Below are 16,216 nucleotides of genomic sequence, written 5' to 3' on the forward strand. Positions count from 1 at the left end.
AGATGTAATGTCATCCCTGGGAACATTATAAAGAGGTGTTTTTTTTTGTTTGTTTGTTTGTTTTTTGTATTTTGTATTTTACATCCTGTCAAGTTTGTAGAGTATTGATGCTTTTACGTTTCTTGCTAGCACATTAATTGTGAAGCATCAAGAAAGATCCGGAGCACCAAGGTCAGGCGGAAGTGATTTGTCGTTGCAGACTGCATTAACTGGGCATGGTTAATGCACAGAGGTTACCACAGAAGATGATTTACAGCCCAGTCCTGCTTGCAGACAGTTATAAGAAACAGAGATCCCTGGAACTAACTCATTACTTTTTGTTGTTTACATTTTTTTTTTTAACTAGTGTTACAAAAGTGAGGTGACTTTGTGCTATTCCTCTTAGACACTTTGAAAGGGGAGATACTTTTCTGCTTAATTTTTTAGTTGCCAGCAAAGGGTAATGCTACCTTCCTCTTTCAGCCTGAGAAAGCAGCGAGACCAAAATCTTATTCTTTTCCTCCTGTCCTTTCTTCCATTCCACAGAATCATACTTCATCTCTGCCAGGCCAGTTATTAGGTTTTCTGGAACAGTAGTAGCAGAGAAAATTGACAAAATAATTTAATGCTGCCCCATAAGTTCAGAAAGAAGGACCGTCTTTGTCTTCGCCTCTAGGGTTCCCTGCAGCAGTGCAGTGGCACTTCCAGAACTTTGGTCCTTTTTTTTTTTTTTTTTTTTTTTTTTTTTTTCCTGTTTAGGAAACTTTAGAACAAAACCAAAACAGGCAGCTCTGCCAATTTAATTGAAGTGCTCCAGGTCTTGTCTGCATGCATATTTTCTTACTAATCCTGCTAACAAGGTGATTATTTTGATAGCGTCCTCCAATATATCTGCATATAGATGAGAAATTCTGTGTGTGTGTGTGTGTGCATGTATATACATACCATCTCTAAAACCTCAAAAGGTCTATTTTTTTCGTCTTTTATATACTGAAAAATTCCCTCCTGTTCTCAGTCCGTGCATTCTGCGGATCAGGGAAAGCTGGTAATGAGTTGGTAACATACTGCTGTTGTGTAGTTCCCCTGAAGGAGCAAAAGGAATTATAATCACCTCTTCTATTTTGAGAAGGTGATTTTGAAAAGTGACCAAGCCGTGGACCGTTTTGAGATAGGCGTGGCGGGGGGTGGGATGGCGTTTTAATAGGCCGAATGCCATCTGCCTCAGCAATTTGTAGCATTTTATCATTGACAACTGTACAGGAATGAGGCAGCCTATTTTGGTGGAATGGACAGATTTCTGTCCATCTGTGCCTGTATTGCAGCATGTCACTTGTACTTTAGATCTGCATAGCTCTGAGCCAAGATAGAAGCCACAGCAAGGTCAAGAGGTGGGGAAGCCTGTCAGCACGTTCTGTCTCTAATGATATGACAACTGCAAATTGGTGCTTCGAGCGCAGCCTCGAGGCAGTCATTATGTTGGGCCTTGAAGCTGAGGTGCCTCTAATATCATTTCAAAGGGAAATGCTAGCTTCACATGCTCCCAATTAGCAGACAAAGAGTTTAATCTATTGTAGTTTAAAGTCAGTTTTGTTCCTAGGTTTCTTTAAAGGCAAGAAAAAAAACAAAATCGTTAGGAGATTTTGAATATGCTGTTCTTTGTTTTGAACTGCTGTTCTTTGAATATATGTGTACTGCTGTTCTCCTGCTGTTCAGGAGACCTTTAAGACTGTCTTTTCCTCTGTCCCACCAGCGCCTACCAGATTGTCGTTGAGGAGCTGCACCCGCACCGAACAAAGCGAGAAACGGGTGCCATGGAGTGCTACCAAGTCCCTGTCACCTACCAGAATGCTGCTAGCGGAGGATCACCCTACTACTTTGCTGCTGAACTGCCCCCGGGCAACCTGCCCGAACCGGCCCCTTTTACTGTGGGTGACAACAGGACCTACCAGGGCTTCTGGAACCCACCGCTGGCACCTCGCAAAGGCTACAACATCTACTTCCAGGCCATGAGTAGTGTCGAGAAGGTAAGCACCAGCCCGTGCCTTCCTCCTGGACGGAGTCACAGATGTGCCTGTGGTGGCGATTAGGAATTAGTGCCAGCATGAATTAGTCACAGCCGGTGCTGGCACGAGCAGTGTGCTAACCCCTGCCCTGGCTTCTGCCCAGTGACAACATGGCATTGCGCCATTCGTATTTCACATTGCTCTTGTATCATAATAACGGTTACTAGACGAGACGTTAATGCATCTCGTAGCAGTGGTCCTCTGCAGCGCTGAAGTAATGTCACTGTTGTGATGCGGCCTCCTCAGAAAATAACCCCCTCAGTTCTTGCACCCTGCAGGAGTTGCCGCTGGATAAACACAAAGCAGGCTGCTCAGGGGGCTAATAAGATGTTGCAAACTTTGAGACTCTCACCCCAAACATCCCAAAAAAAAAAAAAAAAAGGCGCAAAAGTAACCACAGGCTCACGAGCATGTCTGAAAGAGCCTTCATAAAAAGGTCTGCTTTGCCACTGCACTCCCACTGTGCAGTGCAGGTAAGGCTGTCGCTCACCTTCATTACCTCCCTAGCGCTTCATTTTCAGCTGTGGTGCTGAGTATTGCTGCTGATTTGGTATGCATGTGGCAGGGGAAAAAAGCGTGGGGAGGTTAAATACCGCAGTGGGCTCCGGGGATGAAAAACAACACGGCTCCACAAGCCCCGTGCTGCTGCTGCTCTGGAATGATTTTTCTCTTGTAAATGAAAAATGGGTGAGAGGAGAGAGTGATCTGCGAGGGGAGGAAAGGTGACAGGCACAGAAATTGGAGATATTTAAACATTTAAATTTTAGATTTATATTTTAGATAACTGAAGGAAATTGCTCTATTATCTCTCAAACTATGCCAATATGAAGCACGTGGGCAAGTTAGAAAGGAGCTGCCTGATGCAAGGAGAGATTGATAGCAGGCGATAGTCACCAGAGCCATCTGAGAGAAATAGAAGCCATTTTTACCCTTAGACTTGGCTTTCTGCTGTGGCTAAACAAATCATAGGTAAAAAATGGCTTTGCCATTGAGGCTTTTGAGTATAATCTCGCCTTATGGTTATGAAAATTGCACAGGCCTCAAATAAGAACAGGGAAAAGGCAATAACAAATGAAACTCCACCCTGGAGCTGCTTGAGCATCAGAGACTTTTTTCTGATGAGAGAGACAGTTTCCCATTTCTCGTTCTTACCCTCAGACCCATATGAAGCAAACAAAGGAAAATAAAAGGTAACTGTTAGATACTCAATCATATTTTCCTCACTTTCTACCTGTAATTCCTTTCGCTCTTGCTGGCATTCTGCAGACTAAATTGTACAGAAATAGACTTTTCATTCACCAAGGGCAAAATGGGGAGGACACAAAAATACTAAACACAAGAATTGATCTTGTTTTCCTTTTGCATTTTGACAGATAAGTAAAACGTGACAGAGGAACAAATTATTTTTAACTTTAACTAGATTTCAGTTTGTGGAAGGATTTAAATCTAATGTAATTCTCTCTGGTGTGATCCAAAAATTTGGATCAGGTTTCTGTTTCTGGGGAGGTTTGCGAGGAGGAGGTTTGCCCAGCCTTTTGCCAAGATATGGATATAGCAGTAGTGAGGAAACTCCAAGCTGCAAAACATTTAAGTGTGGCCTTAACTGTAGCCAATATGATCACATGAAACACGCAAGAGGAAGAAAAGTATGTTCTGTGAAATAATCTGTTGAATTGGGATGAGGGCTGTACTATGGTCTTCACAACCACTTCGAACAGAAGTGGATAAGGAAATCCAGTAAGCGAGGAGGGTGCTAGTTAGGTAAGGTTACCTTCACAGGGTAACCTTACTAACAGGATAAACTTCATAGGGCTTTCACTTAGATTGCAAAATTCATCTTCATGGACTATTTATATGAAGTCCCTAGGTCTAGTTTTGCATATTATTTACATACTGTGTTTACCAAACATTATAGACATATTTGCACTATTATTCAACAATCTTCAAGAGGAGCGAGATCCCAGGAAATGTATATGAGGAGGCAGTGCTACGGGGTGGGAGGGCTGGAGGGAGCACTTTTTATAGAATGAAACTGTCATTATCAATTTTCTAATTACATGCTAATATTGGTTAGAATGATCTAATATAACAGCAGCTGCATCCTCTCACGTAACCTTATGTGATTTCAGTTTGCCTTTAAAATTTCTGTACACATTGTACAGAAAGATCAGAAAACCCATTTATGACTGAACATTTTTTTTTCCCAACTTGCCTCCAATGTGCATTAACGAAATCATTTCTCTATTTGTTCATTTGTTTCACTTGCTGCCCAAACTTCTGAAGGAGGAAAAAATAGAGTAAAATATATAAAAATTGTCTTTGCATATGCAAGTTCTTTCGAAGCACATTACAGTCATTTTTCTGGGGGAAGTTATGTAGGCTGCAGATTAACTGTATGGCGTGCGAGGAGCTACCTGAGCTGCTTCTAAGCTAACACCAAACCCGGGAGCACTGGGGAGCACGTTGCGGCTTGCTCGAGGTGACTCCACTCCAGGCGGTCTGGATGCAGCAGGACAAATGTGTTTGGACACAGTGCTGAGCAAATGTATCTCCTTTGCTGCGCGGCACCGTTTGAGGTCAGCGCTGGCTCAGAGTTTCAGTGTCTCAGAATGAGCAGGATCACTAACTCTCCCCTTCTCTCCATTGCTCCCTTTCTCTGTGTTCAGATGGGCATAATTTCTACTAGATTTGAACTATCTGTAATTTTGCTGTGTCTAGGCTGTACCGTACCTTTTCTCCCCATTATTATCCTGGCTAGCACAGATCAATGTCCAGAAAGGTTTCATCCAGCTTGCAGCTTTTGTAAAAGGCAAAATTACTCAGCCTGGCTCACTTGTAGCCCCCAAAGCCCGAGCCACTTTGTTCAATTACCCCACTTGACCAGCACATCTAGGACTAAGTTATGAAATGGGAAAGGGGACAAAACAAACATGGTCTGACTGTATTTTCTTTAATTTTCCCTTCTCAACAGGAAACCAAAACCCAGTGTGTTCGAATAGCTACAAAAGGTAAGAGGTTTGTCCCTCCAAGCAAAGGTGTTATAGTAGCTTTCTTTGGAACTAGCAAAATGTAATGTGCAGTTTCAGTTAAATGTTTGAGCCAGAGCCAGTGCCACCCCAGTATTTTGAACCACTTGATTGTCTTAAGATGCAATGGGTCATGACTATTCTTTGGTATTGGGCCAAGACTGTACTGTTCTAGCGACACTCAGCATTTAGACAGAGTAAGTAAAGCATTTTTTTGTGTCTGTTCGTGTTTCTGAGAATCTCATTTCAAGCAGCTGGAACACAGTAGGCGGCAAATAGGCAGAGTGGAGACGGGAGAACACCCTCATTTAAACTGTTATGCTAGCAAATTATTTCCGAGCTCTGGTGGTATAGAGGTTTCACTTTTTTTCTTTCCTGTGCAAATTAAGACATGATAGTTAATTTTCATAGGTAGCAGCTCAGACTATCAGCGAGGCATAGGGGGTTGATTTGAGGAAGGCTGGCATTTTTAATAGCAAGGGAGGCCCAGGGCTAAGGCTGCCTGCATAGCTGTGCGAACAAATCATACTGACCCCATATGCAGCAAGTTAATCGCATCCGCTCGTCCAGAAATACTGTTTCATCTCCAAATGAGGGTTTAGTAGTTCTGCTTATTGTTATCTCTTGCTTGGACTGTATTTATAACCATTCCTTGAAGGTTGCTTGACCGTGACAACATTAGAGTTGTTTGACAGGCTGTAGCAACATTAACAAGAATGGGCCCTGTAGATGCTGATGTGGTCCAAGTGTTGTGGAGGCCCATCGCTGCCTTGTCTGCTTCTAATTCCATATCAATAGCCAGCATAGAAACAACATGGAGGTATGAGCAGGCAAGCATTTGAAGTACTGCTGTGGTATCTTGGCATCATCTTTTCAATTATTTTTTTCAATTTAAAACTTGAGCTGATGTCTCTAATAAGGCTTTGGCAACAAAATGTTTTCCCAAGAAACTGGGAAGTAGAATCTCAAGATTGGTTAATATTTTCATCAAGGGAGCAAAGCTTAAGAAAAACAGGAAGTTCAAATGATGCGCTGTCTTCTGTGAAAAGCACATCAGCATTATTTTTCTTATGTTTACTGGACAAAAACAAATATTTGAATTTAATGTATTTGCATGAACAAATATTTATGTACCACAAGCATGTATTGCTGGGATTTGAGACAAGGGAGAGTCTTAAAGGGAACCAAAATATTGCAGAAATGTAGAGTGACAGAGGGAGAGCAGTGGGCTCTTTCATCATAAATTAGCTGGATGGCAATAACAAAATGGGGAAGTAATTCACCTGGCTTATGAGAACATTAACTTCCACTTATCCATGTTCTGTCCACTGAGCACAAACCCTGATAGGAGTTGCTTATGTGCTTCTATGCCATAACAGCCACGTGCACATGAGTGCCGATAGAGTCTGAAGGAATGGAGAAATCAGTAGCAAGCTTTTTTACCATTTGTGATATAAACCTTGACTTTGCCAGCATGGGTAAATACAAGTTTCCTTGAATTATCTCCATTTCTTCAATACGGAACTGAACAACATTTTCTCCAACATTAATTGATAAGTGTGGAATGTGGGCAGAGGCAACACTGTGAGATCTTCTCTTGCTCAGAAGCAATGCTTTTAGTAGGGCATCATCCCTTCAAAGTCATATATATTCACACATTTTCAGCTGAGTTGTTTATATTCTAAACAGCTTTTTAAAAGCTGACACTGAAATCTTCCCGTGTTTTCATCATGAAAAATAACGCTGTAATCTGTTGCTCTTGAATAAAAGTATACTTAGCATATTGTTTTATATATATGTTTGTCTGGTTATCTAGCTGCTTTAGTGACATTTTTAGTTTGCTTTCAATCATTGACCAAGGAGAAGTCTGGCTGTTTTAGCATTTCTGTTAAAAATGTTTTGTTTCACTGGAATCAATACATTCATAGGGAAATTGTAACCATTTCACTTTAGTGTTTCACTTTGTCCAGTAAATCTAATGTATCCTTTTAAAATCTAGTTAATTAACTACACTATGGATTCCATTATAAAAGTTGTACAGAGCTCTTATGTCATGTCCTGAGATGTGAAGCAGACTGCAGACCACAGACCATCAAAATGAAATTTTGCTTTGAATTTGTTGAAAAGACATTTAAAAGACATAAGAGAGCTTGTGGAGGGAGGATTAAAAGTGAATTTAAAAGCAAGAAAAAATCTCCCTGGTAGTGAAATTCAAGGCTAAAACCAATGGCTGGAATGTAGTGAATCATTGTCATTTCTTACCTCTTTTAGAGGCCGTGGTTTGTACTAATTTTTCTGTTATGTCTTGTAGCTGAATAGTCTGCATTTCACAGCTCCTGTTTCACACTGATAAGATATAGAGATGGAAAAAAAATGTGGTACTAATATCATGGTTTGCTGCTGGGGAACTTCATATCCCTGAAAATATAATCTTGATAATTTAGCTTTCTTAGATGTTCTATTTCTCTGACTAATTTTATTTTTTGCTTGGCCAGTTCCCTATTAACATAATTCATGCATATTTTAATGCACCAGGGCTTTTGCCCATATCATCCCCAAAGGTTGTCATATACCTTTGGGAATTGCTTCAACAGTTTATTCATTGGCATCAAACTAGTAAAAGTCAGCACATTTAAATTGGAGCGTTCTCATTTTTTCACTCAGTCTATTCCAGGTGTAGCGTTCTCTTACACTGCTGATAAGAGAATGCATTGAACTGTGAACTCATCTAAAAGATGGTGCCAAATCGTGGCTAAAGCATGTTGCAACTTTTGGCAAGTCTTAAAAAAAAATGTTTTTTATCATAAGCTGAGAGTGTCTGATGTGTAAAAACACACTGAATTAATCTTCATGCAAGCAATTACTGGAATAGCAACAGATAAAAAGTAGTCTGAGCAGTCCCTATGTACTTCCACCTCAAGGATGAATGCAAACAAGATTTGTTGATGGCCTTGATTTAGGCTGTTAGTAGGATTCTCCCTCTATCTGGACACCTACTTTCAGAAAGCTTGTAAAAACAGAGTGACTTTGTGAAAATTGCCCTTGTGCAGATAGGACTGAATGGACTGAAGAGGGTTGCTTGTTATTATTAGATGTGGTGGAAAGGGTATGAAAGTTGCACACAGACACTTTGATCACATAAGCTTTGATTCTTTAGGGCACTAGGCTAAAAACAATTCCTTGTGGCCTAGGTGGTATGTAGAACGTGTCTAGAGCACCATTTCTATTACAACTAGAGCCCCATTGATTTATGAAACAAACTACTTTAGTTCCTTGCATACTTTCAGCCAACATTACCTTCTTCTGACGGCCTCGATTTTCTTCCCATTACAATCCTTTTAGGAAAAGAAAAATGTTCACAGTTCTCTACCTTAAATCTCAGTAGTAGCATTACCTTGCCTCTCATAATCTGGTTTCTTATCCAAGGAGTAACTGAAGAAGAAGCAAAATTCTTGTTTTCCTGAGTGCAGAGAAGGATACAGAGACTAAGGTAGTAGGTCAGATGTTCATTTGGAACTGAAGGCTGGAGGCTTGTTAGTTATGCTAAGAAATGTTCGTTATTCAGTAGCATTACATATAATTTCCTAAAGACAATTTTCAAACTTACTAAAATTAATTTGGGAGGGCAGAGTTCAATACATAGCATATTGGGATTGATCCAAAGGTGACAATGAACCTGTCCAACCGATCCATTGCCAGATTAGCGAATAAAATATACACCATTTCTACAATAAGCTGATAGCACTTCAGACATTATGTTGATATCTGGTCAGCCACATCTTCCAACTGAGTTTGAATGTGTAAAAATTTAAATGGATTTTCAGTAGTGCAACATGTTGATGTTTCATTTTACAATATAAAATTTTATAGACTGAAAAAGGAATGAAGCTACATTAACATGGTCAGAGAAGAGGGGTGCTTCAAATTATTTAGCTTATAAAAAGGCGTTTGAGAGGACAGAAGGGCCAGCAGAGCTGTTATTAAATAGAGAATGTGCAAAGTTGACATTTCTGACATTTTTTTAGGCTGCCAGGTTTGAAGCTAGTGCTAATTTGTGTGTATTCTTTTTAGTTTTTGTTTTTGTTGCTTAGAAGACTAGCAAAAATATTGAAAATTTCATTGGAAAAAAACTACTACAGCAGTAAATAAGTAAGTACTGGAACTGACTGTTCTATCATGAAGCATTTAGAAAGAATAATTGCAATCCAAGGTTTCTCCCCCGCATTTACAACATGAACTTCATGGCTTCCAAAATTATTTTCCCTGGTGGTTTTCATTCGTATTACTAGTTCAGGCAAAGTAGAAACTCCATCTCTATGCACACTTGGTTCATGCAGATGGATGAAAATGCCATTTGCCATGACGTGCATCTGGAAGTAATTGTGAAATAGTAGAAAATGACTTCTTAATCTGATTTGAGAAATAAAAAGGTCTGGGTGGTAACGTTTCTGCTGCAAGTGTGTATTTAGTCCACCATCATTACTGCTCTGAATTCATTCCCACCGCACTTGGGGATTGATCCGAAGGGCTTTGATGTCAATGGGAGTCCTTTCACTGACATTAATGTGCTTTGGATTAGGTCTTTAGAAGTCATAAATCTGTCTAGACCATAATTATTTCCTTGAAATTGTTCCTGAAGCTATTTCTGCTCTTAGGGAAATTTGTGAAAGTCAATTTGTCTCATGTAGCAGGATGCTCTCATATGCCTGTAGTACTGATTAATACACAAACAAGGGAAGATATCAGATGCTAAACATACAAGAAATGGAGGCCCTTTACTTCTCTTTTTTATGTTTGTGTCAGTGTTCCTAAAATGACTTTTTACTATATCATTGCTAGAGACCTAAATGGTGATCTAAACATAGAAAAGAATGCAGATGTTGCTTAAATCAGGGGTTGGCTTTCATTTATTCATAGCAAAAAGATACTAAAATAATTAAATTCCAGGAGTCTTTTTTGTAATATCCTCCAGCTCACAGAGAAGATTTATTTTCTGACTTGTTGAGCTTTCCAGAGATGGAAACACATTATTTGCATGGCATATTTTCCTTTTCTGTATATGAAAATGCAGTAAATCACTGAAACCAAATCTGCTGCTTTTGGTAAGTGATACCTTTGGTGGCAAATAAAAAAAAATTACTCTTTGATGGAATATTTGATAGAGATTATAAAAATGCAGCAATTGAGGAATGTTTTGAGAAATCTAGAAGGAAGCTTATAATGTGTATATATTCAAATATGTGAGGATAGCAACAGAATTGTGGAGTTCAGCTTTCTAAAATATGATTTTAATAAAAGAGGATTTAATATTTATAATGTAACAATAGAATTTAAGCAAAGCAACAAGATTGATATGCCTGGAAAACGTTTAAGGGAATGTGCAGCCCATAATTATAAGACCTTGAACAGAGTTTTTTTTTTCCTTGTTGTTTGTCCTCTCTAAGAAATAAGGGTTCCTTCTATAGAAGACAGCAAAAAAGAAAAAACTAAATTACTTTTTTTCTTTTTTTTTTTTTTATGTCTGAGGCATTGCTTCAGGTTATGAAAATTCAGTTATCTTGATAGAAGACATATAAGGAAAACAGCATAGAGAAATGTCTAAAAATTACCTTGCATGCATTTGCAGGAAAAAGGAAAAACAACATTCTGCAATCTGCTAGAGTTCCTAGCTGAACAGTTCTAGAAAGATATAGAACTTATTCCTATTTATAATCCTCTGTAGTAGCTTGTCTACTACAGCTGAACTGTCTATTTTAACTATATTTGAGTGTAATTATGAACAAAAACAGTCTCCTGGCCTCTTTCCTAAGTGTTCAGGAATTAGGGTTTATTCCTGTGTTTTAAAAGAGGAGTTGACCGCTTTTAGAAGGAAAAATTTCATAGATATATGAAATATACATATATAGCATATATATCTTATTTGTAAATAATAAATATATTGGAAAAATCTGGTAGCTTTTCTAGAAAACATTATTTTTAAACATATTGCATAGTCAATGAGCTTATTAGAATATTAAATTAGTATTAAAATGTACTTCTTTTTCAACATGTTAGCCACCTTAAAATCAGAAAATCTGGAACAAGAAACACCAATAATATCTTAAAAGCACCAACCATTAAAAAGAAAAAAAAAATGAGTCCAAAGATTTGATAAAGACTAGCTCTCCTTGATTTTTGAATACTTACTTTGGTGCAGATGCTTGACAAATAACTTTTCAATCTTCTTATAGCATTTGCAGTGTTTTAGGAACACTAATGGAACTAAAGAATAACTATTTTAGAAGTAAGACATCAAGTAGAGTATTCCAGTTTATATTTAAAAATTAGAGAATGAATGTTGATAAAACTGCCGCTTGTAAGTGAAGGAGCAGCATCACAGCATATATGCTCTTCTCACAGGTGCCTGGCTTCTAAGGTTTCTTCAACTTTTATGAAGATTATTTCATGAATCAGGCTTTGGTCACTGAATGTTTGCATCTGTTTTTAAAGATTATGGAGACATAAATGTAAAAACTTACCGTTCTTACTAAAATAGTTAAACTTTTAACTGCAATAAAAAGCCCTAATTCCCCTTATAAGAGATATGCAATTAAAATGACCTTTCAAATTTCCATTTGCTAGTACTGCAATTTTCTTGTTTCAATTTTCTCTCACCTTTCTGCAGTTCTTTTTCTTTCATTGTTTCTTGCCTGTCTCTTCCTGTAGCTTTACATTCTTTGTATCACATTCAAGATAATTTTTATACTTGAGTAATTTTACAAGCATTTAGAGAAGGCGAATTATCTCATCACCTGATAGGACTGCACTCTTCAGCTCTGTTTCACCTGAACAGTCTGTGTCTGCTTTGATTTTACACCATGATTATCTATACACCATTGGGCATAACAGAGCCTTGTGAACCTCAGGGTTGAAGAGTGTGTGAGATGGAGCAGGTGGAGACTGAAGCTCGTAACACGCAGCCACAGGCACCTTTGGCACAGGAATGGCCATATTTTGGCTTACCTGGGCCACGGGGGAACATCAGCTTTGATAAAGGGCAGTGCTGTTTCTTTAGAGAAGGGAAGAGGAAAGGATTGCGAAGAATTACTGATTCTGTTTTCATCTGGTTGGCAAGATCTGGTCTTCTGCGGCAGGAACGAAGTTTCTCCACATGAGCGTGCATGTCAGAAGAGGAAGGCCAGAGTAGACTTTGTCATACACAATGCTGATGTGTAAATTGCGAACCATACTTGGTAAAGCAAAAAATTGCTGATGGTAGAAATATCCCTAATAAAGTTACCATGACACCATTCTTAGTGCTGGTGCAGAAGTGCAATTCAAATTGATGAGATCAAGATCAGTCATACTTGAAGCTCCATGAAACGGTATACTATATTGGTAGGGTTTCATATGCAACTTTATTGTTCTTGTTTATTGTATTGTTTTCAGGCAAGTCCAAGATTATTTTGGAAGTGATAATGAAAATTTGAATGGCATTCTAGTAGCAATGTTATGCTGTGAGCACCAGCTCGTTGAGCTATCCTGGAGCTCTGACGTGCTGTTGTAAAGGAGACATCATGGATGCATTCAGTGTTGAAATCCTAGCAGCTTCTTTACTATGCCAAAGCAAGACAACTCAGCATTGGTGAAGTAAAAATAATTATCAAAGTCTTATATGAGGCAGATGGAGGATTATGTCTGTAGATCATGCTGATAAGCCAACTATGGTAAGAAAAAAAATCTAAATCTCTAAACGTGTATATGACTGGTAGTTACAGAGATGATGAAAAAGTGGCTGCTAGCTATTTATTGCTAACCCTATTGGAAATTTCTGATCTCACTTAGCTTGTCCAAAATAAACAATCTTAACATAGTCAGTCAAACTGATTTAAAAAAATTCCTAGATTAGGAAAATTGCACGCACACAGTTATGAAAGCAGAGCAGAAGTGACAGAATATGCCTGCAAAAAAGTGATGAAGGCAAGGGGTAGTAATGTCTTTGCCAACTTCAGGTACACACAAAAGGCCTGCTCAGAGATAAGATGGTTTAAAGCTCCTGGAAGAAATTTAAGCTCCAGATCAAAGCTGCTTTAATTCAAAAAAAAAAAAAAAAAAAAAGGCTATCAAATGTTTTATCAGTATACAAAATCTCAGACCATCACATCATATTAACAGCTACCTATCATGGAGATATTCTGAATACAAGACAAAATATTTTCAAGCAGCCAAACTTACTAAGCATCTGGATAGGAAGTACAGGCAGGGCTTTATGTCAGAAAAAAAAAATAATGGTCAAAGAACAGGAGCAGCAGTTTAGCAACTCCTAAATCAGAAGTGTGCTTATCAATTTTACAAACAGTTTAAGGCCCTGACATCAGTATCACTGTGCTTCTCTGTAACTAATCAAACACTTTTAACAAAATTAAAAGAAATTCCACATCATTGTCACGAGCGTTACAAGGGTTTGTTAAACTGCTTGCTTGTCTCTGACAAAGCGCTCAGCAAAGTTCTGCAGTTAACTGTCTAGAAGCGGAGAGCAGCATTGCCAAGTGTAGTAGCACTTCTTAACCACTGTCAAATGTGTTGCAGTGCAAGTCAGGATGCTTGAACGGCAGCCCTGCCAAATTACTCAGAGACTGATGCTTTATCTGCTGTGCAAGAAGATGATTGCTCTCCAGTTCACAAGAGCAAACTTTGCTTTCTTCTCTGATGGGAAGCTGTATTATCTCTTTCTGGAGATCTTCAAAACCCACTTGGATGCAGTCCTGTGCCACGTGCTCTAGGTGACCCTGGGTGTGCAGGGGGTTGGACTAGATGACCTCTAGAAGTCCCTTCCAACCTTAAGGATTCTATGATTCTATGATAACCAAAACATTTTCAAAAAGACCCTCCTTTCTGGAGGGTCCATTTGCATATTCATTTGGTCAAGGTATTATTGAAGTGATGTTTTGTAGCCAGGTAAATTCAGAAATTTAGGGAGTGGAGTTACAACCATGTTTGTGGTTTTCGATCCTGTCAATTTTGGAAGTGTGTAGAGTTTTTGTGTAAAATCAGGAATCTAGAAAGGATTATGAATATTCTCTGCATTTCACAGTGACCCGATGATAAGGATGCTTGATCAGGATTGGCTTCCAGAACCCTTTACTATCAAAGAGGCCACAAAACAGATTGTATCCCTTGCTGCTTTTGATTAGCATTTGATTTGTTTAGTCAACAGGAAAGGTATCCACATTCAATACAATATAGGTTGCAGAATGTTTAACCTGAACATTAAATCAAAGGTCACATATCTGCTGACTTGTGTTACTTGCTCTTTGCCAATGACTGACTATTGGTTATTCACACATATGTAAGCAGACAACACATTATTGACTGTTTCTGCCCTCTGCCAAGTAATTTGGCCAGGCCATTAGCATAGAGAGGTCCTGCTCTAACCTTCTTGTGGTGGAAAATTCCCTGAGGCAGTAGCATGCACTGACAATATATCACCAAAATTTTTGAAAACAGCTCTGCTACTTCAGCAGCATAGTTTTTTGCAACAATCGTCAGCAAGGTCGTGCAAGGGATGGCCAAAGCCAATACAGCATTTAGGACTTTAAAACAGCATGTCTTAAATGAGAGGCCTCAAGCAGAAGTGAAAGTGTTGTGCAGTAATTGCTGCCACTCTGCATGGCTACAAAACTTGGACCAGTTATGGTCCCTGCATCAAGCATCCAAACCATTTCCAAGGTGCGGCCTTTGTGCGCTTGCTGCTAAAAATCTGCAGGATGTTTCCTTGAACGCTGCACTCCTCTCAAATTGCTGTCAAATTGTCAGCACTGAGGCAAAACTACAGTAGGTCCAGTCACACCAGACCGAGCTCTGACGCTGAACAGCAAATTGCTTAAAGCCTGTTTCTATGGCCAGTTAAAACGCTGAGAAAGACTCAGAGGTGTTTAACGAGGTGTTTAATGGGCAAGTTTAAGGCAAATCCTCAGTTATGTGTCATCAATTTCACATTTTGCGAGATTATGGCTGAAGATTTTCATACTCTGACAGAGAATAGGTATTTATGTCATCATAGCATTCAACGTGATTCTGTGAACTCAAACCAGAACAGCACTGGATGGTGTGAATGTGGTGGCAAAACAGATGATGTTGGCACACTTTGCAATGACATGAAAATGAGTGACTCTTTGAGACAATCAACAGAAATCCCTATATCTTTATGTAAAAGAGACTTCATGATTTCCCTCTATCTATCCCTAGTTCTATGTTATTTTCTGATTGTGCCATTTCAAAATGCCAGTTATGAGAGCTGTAAGTCATTTCTAAATCATATGCTGTAAAGGTATGCTTTTTAAAATACTTTTTTGATGGTACATTTTATTGTTGGGACCACTAGGCAATAATAAGAACAGATTTGCTGAAGGGCTGAACAGATTGCCGAAGGGTTTTTTGCTCACATGTTCATGTTTGTAACACCAGTGAAAGGACTCCTCTTTTTCCATATAAGGTGGAAAGAGCAGGGAAATATACTTTTAGGCACTAAAATTGCCTAAGTATAAGGAAGACAGTTGCACAAATACAAACGTTTTTAATATGTATCTTAATTTTTGTGTACCCTATCACCATCCAGATTTTTTAAATTGCCTGTTTCATTGTCAAATTACAGTAGAAAATCTGTGTGTGTCTTTACTGTTATGGACTAGCCTGGACCATGCCACAAATGTAGGTGGGAATGGATGGTGGCTGCTTGCAACAGATACTGCCTATTGGTAAATCTAGCAATTTCTCATTTTGATTTTGAACAGAATTTAGAAAATCACATTCTGTGTAAGTGGCTGGCAATTTAGGAACTAAGGGGTAGCAAACTGAATCTCATTGTATGATTGTCTACATATGAAAGCTGGTGAATTGGATGCCTTTGTGTAAAAGGTTATTGCTTGCAGTGCATAAACTGTGGAATGTAACGTTGTTTAGGCAAATCGAACAGCTTTATTAATATTGGTAGAATTCAAGCCGTACTGAGCAGTTTTATCAGTCTTGGAAAGCAATATCAATTTGTTTACACAGGGAATCGAGCAACAGAAATTATAGCTTCTTGCATGCTCATCTGAATAGTGATGAAATTCAGATTGTAATTTTATAACCATGGAATAGAACCAGTTGAAAAATGAAGTATTACCC

General features: G+C 38.7%; 1 protein-coding gene across 1 annotated transcript in view; it reads left to right on the forward strand.

Moving 5' to 3' along the window:
• Positions 1-16,216, forward strand: part of PTPRK (protein tyrosine phosphatase receptor type K) — a gene marked incomplete at its 5' end in the record, with an annotated part of 159,971 nt that overhangs the window by 88,183 nt on the left and 55,572 nt on the right. Inside the window, 2 exons of the mRNA XM_088530310.1 lie at positions 1,730-2,003; positions 5,014-5,050. Of these exons, the coding sequence (XP_088386436.1) occupies positions 1,730-2,003; positions 5,014-5,050 (311 nt within the window). The remainder of the gene's footprint in view (positions 1-1,729; positions 2,004-5,013; positions 5,051-16,216) is intronic.

This window comes from Tinamus guttatus, unplaced genomic scaffold, assembly GCF_059628265.1.
Source record: "Tinamus guttatus ecotype Peru unplaced genomic scaffold, ASM5962826v1 Tinamus_guttatus_pri_ptg000366l, whole genome shotgun sequence".
In the NCBI taxonomy this organism is placed as follows: domain Eukaryota; kingdom Metazoa; phylum Chordata; class Aves; order Tinamiformes; family Tinamidae; genus Tinamus; species Tinamus guttatus.